We start from the raw sequence: 18,104 nt of genomic DNA on the forward strand, positions 1-18,104 counted from the left end.
CTACAAACTTAAATCTGGAGGTTAAATGTTTAAGGAATTATGTTGAGTGGAAAATATGCATACAAGGTTGCTACAGTATACACACGTACCAACGTAAGCAAAAGCCTCTGTAATAAGTATTATAATGAATATAATAAATATTGATCCATCATTACCCTTTTATAAATAAAACAGTTGCTGAACTGTAAAGTGAAACTAAAGTAATTGCAGACCATGAGTAGATATCATGTCTTTAAACGTGTATACTTTCTGACAGTATGACGTTTATTTTGTGAAACCGTATCATGCGTTCCTATTTTAGACTTTATAGATGGATCAGAAACCACAGCGGAGCCTTTTCAATTAAATCTTTTTATTGCCCCTGGATCAGCAATAAATTAGAAAGTAAACCAGCCTGACAAGATGATAGCATCAGGAAATCTCTTGTACAAAGCAAGATAGGCTAATCTACAAAATAAAATGTGCATTGCAAAATATTTGCTTTTTTTAAAATAGGATACAAATCTCCAAAACAAACATGATTAATACCAATTAATAGGATATAGTATATACTGTATATATTATAAAGAAAATATTTCCAAGATCATTTTTACTAGGCTGCACACCAGGTGCTAGAAAAAGGTGATTGTAAAAATGTTGATATGTTGAAAGAAAAAGGCCCAGACAAATATAAGCAGTAATGGTACACTTGATTCAATTTGTAACTCTCTCCATGGACGAAAACGACAAACTAAGATTATTGCAATACATCAAATAATTCCTTAAAACATAATGGGTAAAGATGGATGACATTATCATGTAGATCAGGGTACTGTATGACAGACGTGTATAAAACACATATCCAGTTGTAATTCTCTCTGCGTCTTACATTCTCCCTTTAGTTACCATTTCATGTTAAATGTGACGTTGATGTCATCAAACCTGACAGACCAATTCCATTTGTGATGTCCATTTCTCCCAATGTAACATTTCACACTCTACATTTACCCTCTTTTGACTTTCTCTTCTCTAACCCGCAGCACATTCATTTCCTTCTAATTCCCTTCTCTTAAAATACCATTATTTACAGTCCACTATCTCCCTCAATCTCTTCTCTTCGCCCTCTATATTCATTTACATACATTTACAGCCATGATACTTTTTCCCTCTTCCACGGTCACTTATCTTACCACCATCATTTTTTACAGGCTCTTCCTGTTCTTCTGCAGGTGTGTGTTTGTGTTGCGTTCTCAAGGCCTTTATTGTTCCCCATGATACAGCACTGTGATTAATCTACAAGTCATGCAAATTCCTTGGGTTGCTCTATTTTAAAGGACACTCCTGGGAACAGCCTTTCTGTGTTGGTGTTTGGGAGACATGGTGGCATCATCCTGAGGGGGCCACTGGGGTTTGATGAGCTTGATATCCTCCTCTAGCTGAAAGGGTTTCTTAGGGGGTTGGGATTGTGGGGGCCATACAACAGATATCTTAGTACTATTATGTTTGGTTTCCTTGATTGGTTTTCGGAATTCCTTTTCAAGAGTATTTGACGTGTCTAATGAACTAACACTGCTCTGTGAAATTGAGTATCTCCAATTCAGTTGGCCTGGTAACAGGGTAGGGCCGCTTGCTGGAGGTGGCATCTGTTCAGGGCCGTTACCATGGTTTCCTTTGGACTTCAGGAGTTGTTTGTAATGATGAAGACAGTACAGATGTCCATGGAGAGACACATAGTTGCCAAGGCTGGAAAAGATTACGATTTTGAGTAAAGCACAAACAAGAGATACAACTACTGCATACAAGTCAGTTTATAAACTTTCATTTTTGGTTTTGGTGAAGAAAGTGTTAACGACTCAAAACATACATCCATTTCTTGTCGTATATTTGTTTTCTTGAATTTACCTTAATTTTGTTCTGCAATGCTCGCAGCAGAAACAGGATTTATGGAACTTTTTTCTGTCCGCTATTAGAGCATCCATGGGATAGACCCTCCTCCGACATGCAGTACACAGCTCCGACTTGGGAACTCGAACCTGGTGAAGAGGGGAAAACGTCTTCTTTAATCTCAGTGAGCAAGTACTGTGCAAGTATTTGGTTGTACTTATCAGTACTCTGCGATGTTCATGCGAATGTCAAAAAGGTTATCATACAGCATCACCAAGTTAAATTACAGATCAAAACATACAAAATATGTCACATCTGTGCACACATAGCACCACCCAAATCAGTAAACATGTTACATTTCACACGAATAACACAGGCTTGTCATCCAAAAGGCTTATGTGGTTATACACTTTAAGATTCCTTCTTAGTTACTCATCACAAAAGCAAACCCCCTCCATCACATCTGGAACAGCCATGTGAATATGTGAATGGTTAATATAAAGTCAAATGCCATTCCTTTCCGTTAGTTTTCAATCCCATCATGCTGCTCTTTTTACCGGTTGTAACGGTCTTCTCCTGATGCGAAACCACGTGTGCTGTCCTCTCCTCTGAGACGTTGTAGCCGAGACTCTTGAAAACGTTCTCGCTCTCCGTCCACGTCCTGTGGAAGTTCTGAAGCAGCTCCTCCGTGGATGCTTCCTCACGGGCTTCAGCGGCCTTCAACTCCTGAGCTTTCCGTTTGACCGCGTCAGCGTACGAGAATGGGACGGGCACGGGCGAAGCAGACAGGGTCTTGGAGATGGGCACGGGCGAAGCAGACAGGGTCTTGGAGAAGGGCACGGGCGAAGCAGACAGGGTCTTGGAGTGCTGGGAGACCGTTGTGGTGCAACGTGACCCGACTGTCTTGTTGCCGAATTCATCGACGCTTGAGAACTGCTCAGTGACTGACTTTGCCTCGGAAAACCCTGCTGGCTGAGCTGGCTTTGTTTCCACCTCATCCTGTGGAGGGGAGGGGGCGCTCTGCCGAGAGCTCCCCTCTGTCCCCTGAGGACCCTCCCGCTTTGAACTGTCTAATGCTGCTTCCAACTCCTCCTGTTTGCTTTTCTCCTCTTTGAACGCGACACTTGCCTCACCAAGCTCAAAAACATTTTTTACATTCCGGATGTCAAATGTTGGCATTTCGTCCTCCAGACTTACTGGTTTCTCCGATTCAGTCTCAGAGTTCTCCATCTCTGCCCCAAGTCTGTCTGCGATCACAATAGGTTCCTTTCTAATGTAGATTTTCTCTTCTGGTGTTTCGAATTTGTTGACCAGACCTGACAAGTCCACCTTGAGAAGGTCCTCCTCTTTCTCTTGGTGTTCGGTCTCTGGTTCCTCCGTGTCTGGGCCCAGGCGCTCGGGGATGTCGATAGGCTCCTTCCGGATATAGGTCTTATTCACCTTCGCTTTACGAGCCTCTTCGAAAAACTCTGTCTTGTCTCTCACTGATGTGGTGACGGTCGATGAGTCAGACGTCTCTGCCGTAGCTTCTGAATCTGTTTGGCGGAAGGAGGCGTCGACCTCTGTGACCTGCTCCGGGTGGCTAGCTGGCTTGTCTGTGTCCACACCCAAACTCCTCTGAGCATCCACAAAGCAAGCGCTGTCCTCCATCACCGATGTGTTATCGCTTGCTGTGTCGGACATTTTCACCGCATGTGTCTCTGTTTTGATTTGCCGATGGAATGAAGCGGGAGATTCCACAATTTCCGATTTCTTTTCAGTGATTTGCTGGGGGGGCAAAATTGGAGGCGGTGTTACTCCGCGGGAGAGTTTTGCTGTGGTGTCCTTCAGTCGAGCCAAGTTCTCCGCCCTGTCGAAGGTGGGGGAGGGGGTGACTCTGTTGATGCGAGACGTCGGGGTGTCGGACCTGCGAGGGGGGGGGGGTAGGAGGCGTGGCCGGTCGGTGCACCGGGGTGGGTGAGGGGGTTACGCGCTGAGGGGAGTCCGTTCTTCGCGCGGACTCGATGGTAATGTAGGTGGGTGAGGGAGGGCGCATCTTTAATGATGGAGAGGGCGCTCTGGGGTCACTTAGCTTCACCGAGAGCGTCTCTTGTTTTCTGCTTTCATGTGAAGTCTTTTTCTTCTCTACAACCTTCTTCTGACATTCAACTTTCGCAGAGCCAATACTTATTTTAGATATTCTCTGCGTTGCCCCACCAATAACAATCTTTTCAGACATCTGCTCACATTCATGCTTCTCCACAGTGCCCTTGCCTTCTAAATACGTTAATCTGGCCTCTGTCAGTTTCTTCAAATACTGTACTATTTCTATCAGTTTCTCCATATTATGTTCAGTTGCTTTTTCCTCCAAATCACTTTTCTCCTCTGAGCCAATTAGCCACTCAGGAACTGTATTGAGCAGAGTCTTCACAGACTTGGAATCAATCTTTCCTGTAGTTCCCTGCAGTTCAATTATGTGTGAGATTAATTTTTGAACTTCTGCTTGTCTCTGAACATCCTGTGTGCTCTCTGTTGACATCGTAACAGATTGGCGCTGTGCTGGCTTGCCGGTCACTTTTACTGGAACATTCTTGCATCCCTGCTTTGGCTTCTCTCCAGTCTGTTGATGACCCGCCTCCCCTTTCTTCTTCTGAGAAGCTTTGACTTGCTTTTGAACAGTAACGGTCTCCTGTTGTTGAAAACTCTGATGAACTTTGCTTTCCGTGATTATAACCTCTTTGTGGACTTTGCTATGCTCCTCCTTCATGCCTGCGTGCATCTGGATGACCGTGACCTCCTGATTCTGGAGTGACTTCTCAGACACATAGGCAGCGGCTTCTGCAGGGACGGCCTGTGTCACACCGTTTGATTTCCGGGACTTCTTCTTCTTGCGTTTGGGAGTGGGAGTCGCTGGAGGTTGATTGTCCTTGGCCTCTGGAGCAGCATAGAGGTTTGTCTGGGTGTCCTGCCTCACCCCAGGCTCGGCCCCTTTCTCCACCCTTTTCTCCACAACCACCTTTTCCTTTTCACTCTCGCTTGTCCGCCTTGTATCTTTGATCTCCAGTTGCGTTTCTTGTTTAATGCTCTTCCTTGTCTTATGTGCTGATTTTCCTGCGTTCACAACAGCCTCCTGTGTAGCCGTGACAGTTATGGAGGGCTGATTAGATACTTTATCATTTTCATTTATCTTTTTGTTCTCAGATTGGGGTGATTTACCTGTCTTTACATTCTTCACAGTGATTGTGTTTTCTGTTTTTGTTGGCTGATGAGCAACCTTCTCAGCCACAGGGAGATTATCATTTATCTTTTTGTCTTCAGATTGCAAGGATTTACCGGCTTTCACCTTCCTCTCTGTTGTCAATTCTGACTTTACCGTGACCTTTGCAGAAGCAACTGCCTTCTCGGTTATCTTTTTCACTCCAGATTTATCGGAACCCTTTGTTTTGAGATTTTTGAATTCTTTCTTGTCTGTTTGGATCAAATCATTTTTTGTGACAGCACTGGTCGAGGTCTGGACTTTGTTTATTTCAATCAGCTGAGACTGCTGGGAAGAACTGGTGGCAGTTTGCTGTTTCATTTCCATGAACGTTTGTTGTGTTGAGGATGAAATGGATGTGATCTCCTGAACAGAGGCAACTTTTGAACTCTGATTAGAGACTGTATGCTGTTTAGTTGAAGAAATAACAGTGGAATCTGGCAGATTTTTCACATTTACAGCGGTAATCAAAGCCGTGCTAGAGGGGGTATCTGAATTTTTCACTCGCTTGGATGATTCAGATGATACTGTGTCTGATTGGACTTGAGTCACAGTCTTTTTAGCCATCTCTTGGGTAAAATCAAATGTTACGCTGCTCTGCTTTGATTGCTCAGTACCTGCACCCTCAGAAGAAACCATCTCAGGTTGAGCAGTGACTGAATCGTGTGTAGAAAAGGGACCTGGAGTAGCTGGTGAAGGATCATCCTCTTTTAGCTTTCTATATTTTTCTTCTGCTTTTATCAATGGGGTGGTGAATCTGCTCATGTTAGTCTTGGCTTTAATGGAAGGAGGAGGGGAAGGAGGAGGTGTGAATCTCACTGGGGAGACACAACCCTTCCTCAGTGGGCATGGTGAAACAGGTGGCATGGGGATTTCAGAGGAAATCATTTTTGATGAACGAACAACAGACTCAGTTTGACTTGTGCTCGTTTCCACCACTGACGTTCTGGCCGTGGCGGTGTTGGTTGCCGACTGAACCATTTGATTCGTCTGAACCTGGACCTGAGGCTCCAGCTTGGGGACCTTCTGCAACACGGGGGCTTTGACTTTCTTGACGATCATTTTGGTTGCTTTGGCCGGCGCGGGCTGAGGCGTCTGGGAAGGCATGGAGTCGAGCTCCAGCTGAGAGGGAGGGGGTGGGAGGAAGTCCAGCTCTGTGGAGCCGGGAGGGGGGGAAGGAGGTGGGGGCAGAGCATCCAGCTCAGAGTCAACAGCGGGTGGGGGAGTTGGGGGAGGGGGAAGGTCGCTGATGGGTGGGGGAGGGGTGGGGCACTGGTTGTCGTGTTCAGACATTGATGGAGGAGGGGGAGGCAGAGGCAGATCAGATTCTTGCAGTGTTGGTTTGGGGACATAAACACCCCTTTTAACTTTGGTTTTATCTAATTTGATGAAACCCTTTCGATTTGAATTCAGATTGCGGAACTCCGTCTTCAAAGTTTTGATGTCATGGTTCTGGGTGATAGTTTTGTGTTCTACCACGGTAGTGGATTGCTGAGTGGTCTGAGATTCGGTTGTGCTGATTGTGCATTGAGTTGAGTGAGAATGATTCTCCACCGCAGAATTCTCAGTCTTCGAGGAATTAGCAGTTCTTATCTTCTGTACGTTTCTTTGTGCGTCAGCGCTCGTCGTCGTAGCTACAGGGGTCGCTTTGATCTCAGCCTTCACAGGAGTTTTGACTCGCCTGTATGCTCCAATTCTGATTTTAGGGGCTTCGCGCTTCGCTGTCTCCAATAATGACTTTATTGTGCCTTTAACATCCCCCTTTAAGACCTCCTCCTTCTCGGACTGGCTTTGTTCCTGAATATCCTGAGTGTCATACAGAGACTTTATTGACATTTTCACGTCTCCCTCGGTGCTGGGTTGCCGCTGCATACGCGGGGAGGCTGGAGCTTCCAATAGGAGCTGGATAGTTCCTCTCACATCTCCCTGAACATCTATTTCCTGCTGGCAGACCCTCCTGTCACTAGAAGCGTCTTGCAGGCACATCATCGCTGAATGAATGTCCCCCCTCACGATCTCCTCCTTCTCCACCTCCTTCACCAGGTGGGTCGCCTTCACCAGAGACTTCAAGGTTCCTTTGACGTCTCCGGCCACGAGATCCTCGACCGTGTTGTCAACTCTGGAGGACGCTGACAGCTCAAGGGACCTCATGGCTCCTTTAATGTTGCCCCGGACGATGTCTGGCTTCTCCACCTCCTTGGAGCGTTTTTGAGCCTTCTCCAGGCAGCGCAGAGATTTGGTTATGTTGCCTTTTACTACTTCCTCTTTCTCCAACACCACAGACTGGTTCACTGACTGTGACAAGGAATTCATAGCCGCTCTTAAATCCCCCCTCACAATTTCCTCTTTCTGCAGACCATCCATCGAGGCCATCGGTTCGGTCATGAAAACCTTCACAGTGCTGTGAACATCTCCAGGAACAATGTCTTCGACCGTACGTTCAATCTGTGCTTGGCTGCGTCCCAGAATGAGTTTTGTTCCTTTAATGTCACCTCCAACTATCTCCTCTTTCTGAGCTTTGTCAGGCAGAGTTTCATCCGGCCCTACTTGGAGCTGTTTGAGATAGTCAAGTGCACCCGATTCGATACACGTGGAGAAAAAGTTGACATTTCCCTTTTCGGAGTCGTCTACCTTTATCCTTATCTGTTCTGAGTTCTCCAGACTTGACAGGCTCTGGAGGGCACTCTTAATGTTGCCCCTGACGATGTCCTCTTTCTCCACGCTCACGTCGTCTTGTTTATTAAGGAGGGAATATATTGTCATCCTCACGTCTCCCTTCTCGTCCTCCTGGAGGAGCACTCCACGTTTGGCGGAGCCTCCCTCCTTCAGAAGACTGTTCACTGCTTCCTGAATGTCTCCTCGAATGATTTCCTCTTTTTCCACCGTGCTGTCTCTCTCCTGGCGGAACAGCTGCTGCACTGTTGTGCTGATGTTTCCTTTCTCTTCTGAATCGATCACGATGCCGCTCTCCTTTGTGTCCCGCCTGTTTAGGAGATTCATCATAATGCTCTGCATGTCCCCGTGTATCACCTCCTCCTTCTGGATCTTTGGAGCCTGCTTGTTCATTAGCTGGAATTTTGCCATTCTAATATCCCCAATTTCATCTGCTTCAAGGAGAATTCCTTTTGAACTTACCATTTTCTGACTGTAAAGTTCCTCAAGGGTTCCTTTGATACTTTTCCCCACGATTTCCGTCTTCTCCGTACTGGTCTCGTTAAAGTCGTGGAACGGAGTGGTTTCAAACAGCCATGTTGTTGTCTGCACGTCTGCCTTGGGGATTTCTTCTCGAGTGAAGATGCCGTTCTCATCCACCTCTTTAATGTGGTCGAGGGGATTCTTCTCAAAGAGCCAAACGGATTGTTTCACATCACCCTTTGCTACCTCCTCCTTCATGACGGTCTCCACAATATTTTCAGAGCTCATGCTACGTATTTTGTCAATTGTCTGGGTTTCAAACATCCATTTGGCTGTCCTCACATCGCCTTTTTGAATCTCGCTGACGTTCACCGTTCGAACAGAGGTCTGCGCCAGGTCATCAGACTCAAAGCGTCTTTTGTTCATTCGGACATCTCCTCCTTGAATATCATCTACGGTTTTGACTAACATCTTTTTGTCCTCTGCGATCCTGTCTAGAGGCTGCGTCTCAAATCTCCACTTTGCGGACGTCACATCTCCTTTCTGAACGTCCTCCTGTGTGACAGACTTGATGATGTAGACCTCATCAGTATCTCTGATAGAATCAAGGGGCTTGGTTTCAAATAACCATCGGGAGCCTACCACATCTCCACGCATGACCTCCTCACTGGTGACGGTCGTGACCTCATGGTAATGGCCTTCTTTATCCTGAATGGCGTACAGGGGCTGAGTTTCGAACATCATGGTGTAGTTCTTCACATCCCCTTTTTCTTCGTCTTCACGGACAATTTTCTGCATTTTCGTAACGTCTGTCTCCTCTGTGTCGGAGGACACCTCTTGAATTTTGTCCAAGGTGTAGGTCTCAAAAATAAAACGACCTTTATCGACATTGCCGCCTTGCACGTCCTTCACAGTACGGCCGCTTACAGATTCATCTTGGCTGTCGTGAATCGTATCTATGGATTGGTTCTCAAAGAGCCATCTGCAGTTAACAACATTTCCTTTCTGTATATCCTCTGACTGAAGGCTCTTCAGCTTGTGCATGACTTCCTTAGATGTTGAGGTCATGATATCTGATGTCTGGTTCTCAAAGATACACTTCATGTGAGACACGTCGCCAGATTGAACGTCTATCTCAGTTATTCTCTTAAAACCTTCCTCCTCCCCCGTGAGATTCTCAAGGTTCTCTGTCTCAAAGAGGAAGCAAGCCATTCTTACGTCTTTGCCCTGAACATCGTCTTGTTTCACAGTACACACCTTCAGAACCGTTTCTGTCTCATCTCGGATGGTATCGAGAGCTTGGGTCTCAAACAGCCACGTGCAGGTCTTCACATCTCCTTTGTGAACCTCTTCACTTTCATCTTCAACTTTGATTTCAGCCCTCTCGTATAGGACATCCATTGGTTTAGTCTCAAACAGCCACTTGCAGGTTTTCACATCACCTTTCACAACGTCAACTTTCTCTGTAGTCCCAACATCTTCTTCATCCTCCATATTGCTGAAGTATTTAATAGCATCGAGAGGCTGTGTTTCAAACAGCCACTTGGCGGTTTTCACGTCCCCAGACTCAACCTCTTGTTTGGATATTCCCTTGATAATTTGGAAATTGTTTATGCTTTCATCAAATTGGTCGATAGGGCGAGTTTCGAACATCCATTTGCAAGATGTGACGTCTCCTTTGACCACCTCTTCACGGCGCACAGTCTTCACCTCGTGGTAGTGTCCAGAGCTGTCCTGCATGGCATACAGGGTTGTCGACTCAAAGAGGTCTTTGTTCGATTTCACAGAGCCACACGTGACGCCTTCTACAAGGATCTTTTGAGATTCATCCTTTCTGCTCAGGTCGGTAGTTTCAAATATTTTCTTGTAGTTTGAGACGTCCCCTTTATTCATCTCCCCGAGGTTGACGGTGCGAACCACCTCCTTCTTCTCCTCTCTAATGCTCTCCAGGGGTTGGCTTTCAAAAAGCCACTTTTGGTGTCTAACATCCCCCTTCTCTTCTTCCAGGGCTACCATTTTTTGTAGTTTACCCACCTCAGCAAGCTCTTTCAAATCATCACTTGGGACTGTCTCAAAATAGTTTCTTGCTGATCTGACATTACCGCAAATAATCTCCTCTTTAGATAAAGGCCTCGAGTTTGAATCGTCTTTCAGTGTATCCATGGGCTGTGTCTCAAACACCCAGCAGTTCTTTCGAACGTCGGCCGTGACGGTTGTGCCATCCTCCTGAGTGAGGTCTTCCTGCAGGTTCACAGTTCGAACAACCTCTTTTTTCTCTTCTCTTATGTGCTCCAATGGTTGAGTCTCAAACAGCCACTTCTGATGTCTCACATCTCCTCTCTCCTCCTCGTGCGCCACAGCCTTTTTAAGCTTCCCCACCTCAAGACCATTCTTAGCAGCGGACTTTGGACTGGTCTCAAAAAAGTGTCTTGCGGATCGGACGTTACCCCCAATGACTTCCTCTATGGTAGGGGGCCTGGCGTTTGAGTCGTCCTTCAGAGAGTCCATGGGCTGAGTTTCGAACACCATGCAGTGTTTCCTAACGTCAGCGCCTACGATCTCCTCCCTCTGCAGCTTGGTACTTTCCCAGTCGTCGTTCAAAGCGTCCAACGTCTTGGTCTCAAAGAGCCACCTCCCCCAGCTGCCTCTGTTGTTGTCTTCCAAGGAGAGGCTGCACACCAGCTTGACGGCGGTGCACGTCTTGGCGGTCATGTCCAGGGGCTGGGTGTCAAACAGCCAGCGGGAGGTGGTGGAGGAGTGGGTCTCCATCTCCAGCTTCCTCACAGACTTGATCTCCAGCAGCTGCCCCGCTGCCTGGCCCATGAGGACGCACGTGAACTGGGTCTCAAAGGTGCTGGTGACGATCTTGGTTTCTCCTTTGATCTCCTCCAGGACGGACCTCAGGCTGAGCAGGTGGCTCTCGTCGATGGTCTCCGTGTGACCCAGCGTTTCCATGTACTGACTCTCCACCATGTACACGGTGGAGTTCACGTCCTCTTCGGTGAACACCAGCTCTTTGGTCAGCTCCTGCTCCCCCTGCCTCCTGTTGAGCGTCTCCAGGGGCTGCGTCTCGAACAGCCAGGCGGCGGCGCGGACGTCTCCCTTGTCCAGCTTGTTGAACTTGTTCCTGTATTCGGTGGACTCTGTGTTGTGAGAGCCCAGCTCGTCCATGGGCTGCGTCTCAAACATCCAGGCCGTGCGCCTCACGTCCTTCCCCACGATGACCTCCTGCTGAGTGATCTTCTTATCGTCCGCCTCCTCGGGGAGCTCGTCTTTGATGGCGTCCAACGGTTTGTTTTCAAACATCCAGCGCATCGACTGGACCTCCCCGTGGAGGATTTCATCCCATTCCAGATACTCTTGGTCTGGGCTGATGCTGATGTTGTTAGGACTGCTTCCGTCGTCGTAGTACATGTATTCCTGACAGTCTTGTTGTGTCTCAGACACATCGGCGTGGTAATATTTCTCGATGTTCTTGCGAACTTCGGGATGGATGTGCTTGTAGAGACGTTTCAACTCGAAGAGGTTTCTCTGCTTTGAGTACTCCTCGCGGTTCATTGGTTGTTTGGATGTGTAACTTGCTTCTGGGGGCTCCGGGGAGTAGAATTCTTCTGGCATGTCTGGACTGTCTGACGGGAGCTGCAGTAAGTCTGGAGGGGGAGGCGGGAGGTTCTCTGATTCCTCTGGTGGTGGTGGAGGGAAGTATTCAGTGTCTTCGTAGTCAAAGACACCTTGGTTTGAGGCTTCACAGACTGACACTTGGTACATCTCACCAGTTGAGACTTTTTGAGATACATTGGAGGACCACTGAGAGCGGTTTATATCACGTTCCATCTTTTTGGGGGAAAAATATTTATGAAACATTGTTAGAGAAGATCCCTGCTTGTTTAGACAGCGGGAGAACTCTGTTACCGTTTCTACAGTATTTTTTATTTATTTTTGAATTACCAAAAGTATGTATCATAATACAGTTTATATTATAATATATCATCATTTATATCATCTTTGCTGTGTTCACGTGGATTTGAGCTAATGGATTTAATGATGTAACTGAATTACCTTAACTTTCTTGCTGGGAGCAGCTTCTTCTATGGTTTTTTCAAAGCGTTCCCTCAGCTCCTTGGTGGTGAGTCTTGGGAGGTCCTCCTCTGTGGGTGTTCACACCACATGAGCAACACTGTCTGCATATACTGGGACTCCACCACAGTGTGTGCCATGATCACAAGAGTACCAACACATATTCATGCTGGGGTTTACCTGCTTCCTGATCATGGTCCTCATAACTGGAGATCACGTTGTTTTCTTCATGTGTGACCTGTATGAAAACATATGGGCCTATATGAATCAAATCCTACGCTGTTCAAACCGATCATCTCATGCAGTACACTGTATGGTGTCTCAATCAAGCTGCAGATCTTAAATAGCGGATGGCACGGTAGCCGTTTTGAAGAGCCTTTTGAGAATTGAACGCCGTTCTTTGTTTTTTTTTACCATGTCATTCTGGTAGAAATGAATGTGCTGGTTGGCTGGGACGACGTGTCTGACGTTGCCTCTCACTGTGACCTCAGAGCTGGACACTTCCTGTCAGGAGAAACACACTGGCTGTCACACACACGACACACAGCATGCACACAGGGTTACACACTAGGCACGGTCACCGCAGGGCTTTCAGCGCTTCCTCTCATGGGGGCGAAATACTATAATTGCCTGGAGTGTATTTAATTATTGCTCAAACTGTGGAGGATAAGCATCCATCATTACTGACAATCAGGATAAAGGCTTGATAATTAAAGGGTTTATCCCACTATAGTTTGCTCTAATAACAGAAAGAGACAGTGCACTCTAGCAGTGGATGAATCCCAGAACCTCTAATCACTCACATCGTCAGTCTGGAGAGAAAGAGACAACTATGTGCGTCAAGTCTTCTCACAATGAGTCACACAATCGAGTTTACCTGACTACAGAAATGCAGCCATTAAAACCGTGAGACGGTGCTTTTACAGACACAAGGTAAACCAGGATAATGTCTGTTTCTGCATGGTGAATGTGGCAGTAAGTGGTCAGGATAGTCACACGTGACCCAGATCCTGAGAGCTCTACACAGGCGCTTGATGCAATGATAACAAATGCTGAGAGCCTGTTCAATCATTCAACATTCCCCCAGATACATGCTCTCTGGCTGAGTGACTCGTCCTCTGTGGGGTATCTCATGCCCGCTGGAACAGAGAGAGGGAAATGGATGGATGGATGGATGGTCGGACGGTCGGATGGATGGATGGGCAGATGGATGGGCGGACGGATGGCAGAGAGGCACAGTTAGTCCCGCTGGGGTCAGACCAAACGCACCCATCGTTTCATTGCAGGCACTCTGTTTTCCCTCATGCATTAGGCCCAGCTAACGTCTACCCAGACCCCCCTAATTACCTGCACGCTTCTGTGATGGACATGGAACTGGGTCACATTGTGCGATGTTGCAGTTTCCTGGGCTTCAAATTGTTTTCTGACGCTGGCTAGCCCCCCGGGCAGGGAGCAGACCTCCGACTCCTCCATGACCTAATGAAGCAGGGAAATATCATTAGCAGGCTTCACTTCTACACGGCCTGGAATCAGACAGATGCCTAATGAACCACCGCCTCCTGTGTGCTCATGGAAACACTGCTGCAGCTGTACAGAGCAATAGCAAACAGACGTAACACACACACACACACACAGGGAATGGGATATAAATGCATGTGACATATTGTTTACACAATGGCAGGACAACATTTTGAGCTGGTTGCTTTTAGAGAAGCAGTGTGACTAGATGGTGTCTGGGCAAATACAGCTGGTCGAGTTCCTGCCACGGTGGAGTTCCTATGACAGATCTAAGATCCAAGACATGAGTAATGGAAACCTGCGTTCTCCTGCAGGGGGCATTACAGCAACAGGTTATTGTGTTGCCTGCCCCTCCTCCCTGTCTGTGTCCAGTAAGAGAGGGCTTTCTATTACCCTGGGTCTGACAGCCCTGCTGAACTCACCCACTGGTCAGCTGTCATCACGTTCCACTTACACGGGCTGACAAAGCCATCAGCAGCTATCATAACACTGGCTGCCCTCCCACGCCGTGTGTGACAGCCAGCGCTGCGCTACGCTGGCATGACCGGGGCTGTGGCACCGTGCTGACCAAACAGCTCGTTACAATGTGCCATGAAGGATCTCTGTAACCTGGAAGGACCAAATTCTCAATGCTTCAGAAAGTGTCAGATGTAATTGCTGTCGGCCTGGCTAATGAGGCAGCAAAATGTTTATCTCAAAATAGTGGAGGCAGCCGATTACAATGGCCAATCCAAGTCGATGTCATTTTTAAATGAGTTTTACCCAGGCTTTCCTTGTGTGTGTGCGTGCGTGTGTGTATGTCCATGAGTGAGTGCAAGCATGTGTGTGTGTGTGTGCGTGTGTGTGTGCGTGTGTGTGTGTGTGCGTACCCCGCTGGACACGTCTGTCTGGTCTGAGGCCATAGGGTCTGTCGGTCTGTCGGTGGGACACTATCACTTCGTCCTCAGAGCGAATCCTGTTCCTCTGGTTCTACTCCTCCTCAGGAAGTCCTGCCCTGGATCCACCCGCGCTGCCGGCAGCTGGGCCAGACACACGCAACGCAACACACACAACACACACAACACACACAACACACACACACAACACAGGTCATGAGTCAGTGCGGCTGGAGCCTCTCGCCTCTGAACCACTCTCATGGAGAGGCTGTTACCAGGGGAGCCGTGCAAACGGTCCAAACGGAGGAAATAAAGAACTCAATTATTTATAATCACGTTTTCCATCGATACAGGCAAGCGTAAACACAGGGGGGTGATGTGTGTGAAGTGAAACTGTTCAATCACATCGTTGTGTTTGCATGGCAGCAGACAGGGACATTTCTTCTTGACAATGAGGGATCGGATTTCAAATCTAGCTAAAGACAGAACAAGGTTATGACGTTCTTGGAAAGCATGGACTGCCTCGTCTGCCTCGTCTGCCTCGTCTGCGTCATCTGCCTTGTTACCCAGAAGACATTCATGCACATGTAGGAAGTACGAGAGCTGTAAACAACATGTGCAACTTAAAAAATAGTTTTAAAGTTCTAAATCTGATAGTGACAGCCAACCATGAATCTTTCAGTCATCATTCAGCACATCATTCATCACTCTCAGATGGCTTCAGAGGTCTCTATGCGATATCATGACAAACATGAGTGCTGACACACGCACAAAGCACCGAGCCTCTTAGCTGGGTGGTGCCATCCCTGGAGGGGGCATGGTGGCGTGGGGGCTAACCCTTACCCTAACCCTCCCTGGAGGAGATTCATTCAAATCAATTAAGCTAGTCCCTGCGGACAGCCAGTTTTATAGATGGGGGATATAGATTTATGTTTGGCTCTGTGCTGTAAAACATTGTTAAGTTAATGAAGGCGTGACAGGGCAGACTGTTAACACTCCCCGTGGAAAACACATTAGACCTGGCGCTGAGGCAGCACTGTGTTGCTGTGACGTTGAGAAGGAGAGGAGGAGAGGAGGAGAGGAGAGGAGGAGAGGAGAGGAGGAGAGGAAGAGAGGAGGAGAGGAAGAGAGGAGGAGAGGAGAGGAGGAGAGGGGGAGAGGAGAGGAGGAGAGGAGGAGAGGAGGAGAGGAGGAGAGGAGGAGAGGAGGAGAGGAGAGGAGGAGAGGAGGAGAGGAGGAGAGAGGAGGAGAGGGGGAGAGGAGGAGAGGAGGAGAGGAGAGGAGGAGAGGAAGACAGGAAGAGAGGAGTAGAGGAGTGCACGCTCGCCCGCCTCACCTCTCATGGCCGGCCGCTGTGACGCTACAAAACACCGGGCAAGAGCGGGACTTTGTCATGAAGAACTAAAAAGGTTGTAACGTTTTGGGTTGAGGGATCTTGGATCATAATTTGAAATGGTGGATTTCGTCTAATTTGTCAGATTCATATTGTTTTGGATCATAATTAGCATTTGCCACATGGGTTCTGAACAGAAGCCAACTGTTATTTTATCAAAAGTGAATGAAAAATCGAACCCTGTCAGCAGGAAATTCAGTCATGCTGGAAATGTGAGATGATGTTTCCTTTACGTAATATGATTTATGACAGCAAAGCACAGATTTAATCATTTCAAATTATATTTTGTTGCATCAATATGCAATGAGGTTCCCAGTCAATGAAACATGTCAAATCTCTTCAAGGCACTCAAGAGAATATTTCTCATTGAAGGGACACTGCTTTGAACTGAAGATAACAAAGTTAAGATAAGGAATATTTCACAATTTATAAGTTACAAAAAAAAACTTTTTGTTTGATCTAGTAAACAATTGTCTGGATATAAATCAGTGCGCAGCCTAATCAACTCAACGTGTCTGGGGAACAATACAAACTGTGAAAAGCCCAGAATGACACAATATATAACTTTTCTTTTGGTACTTGTCATAAGACCGCAGCATGTTGGAGCAGAGCTCCCCTTACTCTATTTTAGCCCCCAAGGAATGACAGCAATGCTAGAGCAATCCCATCAGCCTGTCAGAGCGGATGGGGGACAAGCAGGGGCACTTCCCTAAATAAGGCAGGTTTCACCTCCTCCAAAACCATCAATCCACTTTGGCTACTGTATATATAATCAGTGCTCTATGCTATTCAATCATACAAAGCTGTAACGTTAAAAAATTATTTAGCCAGTTGCCATTGCGGGAATGCAATATTTCACGTACAGAGGACTGCGAATCCGATGCCAAATGTGTCTCCAGTCTCGGGCCTATCTCATGTTGGGTTGGGAGCTCACGTAACAGGAAAGTGAAGTAATCTAGGCGCCAAGTACCTGCAAAAATAAATCAACCCTATTTTAAACTTTGGTGCCTGGTAGAGTCGTATTTCTCTCTGAAAGCGCAAGAGAAACTGCAGGTCCGTGCTTAGTTGTCCCAGAGAAGTGGATCTCGTCATCTCCGCATCCAAACACACAGTTAACGTACAACAAAGTACCAATCTGTAGGATTCATATGGGGTTTCCACGGTGGCACCACTTTTCACAGAAACGCCATCTGTCTTTGACAGAGTGCCAGATACCTTGTTTGCGGTATGTTCAGATCAGCAGGTATGTTGAACTTCAACTGGACGCGAGTCCTTGTGAACCCAAACTTTCCCAAATCAAAATGCCCCCGTTGCTCCAGGTGGACCCACAGTCTGATTGCTAAACATCCATCAGCCCTGGCCCATGGTGATACACAGTGTCTGATTGGCCTGCTATTCTGAGGGGGTTTGCAGGGACAGAAAACTGCTAAAGCGTTGTCAGACCCCGCTCCAGAAACATGGATTAAGCGCTCAAAACCCACGACTTGGATATAAAGGTTCTTTTTCCATCTTCTACTTTTACTCATAAGTTCCTCAAGTTTGACAATAAGTGACAGCACAGTATATTAACATCAGGGTATACTAATCAGTGGCCATGTGCTTCTAACCAGAGCCTGCATTAGTAGCACTGTGAGCACACTTAACCCGACACACACAGGTTGCTGGATAAAGGCTGTGCCACCTACCAGGTCAAAGAAGTCTATAAAACTGGTCACTCCGAAGGTAGAATCCCACACGAAGGCCAAAGCCACCCCTGTCCTGCAGGGCGTCAGTCCGAGCCCCAAGCAAATCCCAGTCAGAGTTGGAGACCAGCTCCAGCAGTACGTGTCCTCCTCTGTCCAACGAGCACACAGAGACAGCTGATTTTATTTTAGACCCCCCGCCCACTTGTAAAACCACGGGCCCAGAGGTGCTTTTTTTAGCAGGTGAAGCTTTCCTGCCTTTCGTGTCAACTCCCAGAAATCCACATGCTCACACTTCCTGTAGGCCATCATCCAGGAGCGGACCT

At 47.2% G+C, this 18,104-nt stretch overlaps 1 protein-coding gene across 1 annotated transcript; it reads right to left on the reverse strand.

The window, feature by feature from the left end:
- Positions 1 to 335: 335 nt before the first annotated feature.
- xirp2b (xin actin binding repeat containing 2b) lies at positions 336 to 17,957 on the reverse strand. The gene is given in 10 exon segments (XM_047046129.1): positions 336 to 1,722; positions 1,882 to 2,012; positions 2,421 to 3,783; positions 3,785 to 12,067; positions 12,293 to 12,381; positions 12,491 to 12,548; positions 12,725 to 12,814; positions 13,658 to 13,786; positions 14,698 to 14,847; positions 17,782 to 17,957. Coding segments are annotated over 8 exon segments (10,137 nt in total). The 5' UTR covers positions 14,731 to 14,847; positions 17,782 to 17,957; the 3' UTR covers positions 336 to 1,722; positions 1,882 to 1,920.
- Between the last annotated feature and the right edge of the window lie 147 nt (positions 17,958 to 18,104).

Source organism: Hypomesus transpacificus, chromosome 23, assembly GCF_021917145.1.
Source record: "Hypomesus transpacificus isolate Combined female chromosome 23, fHypTra1, whole genome shotgun sequence".
Lineage (NCBI taxonomy): Eukaryota > Metazoa > Chordata > Actinopteri > Osmeriformes > Osmeridae > Hypomesus > Hypomesus transpacificus.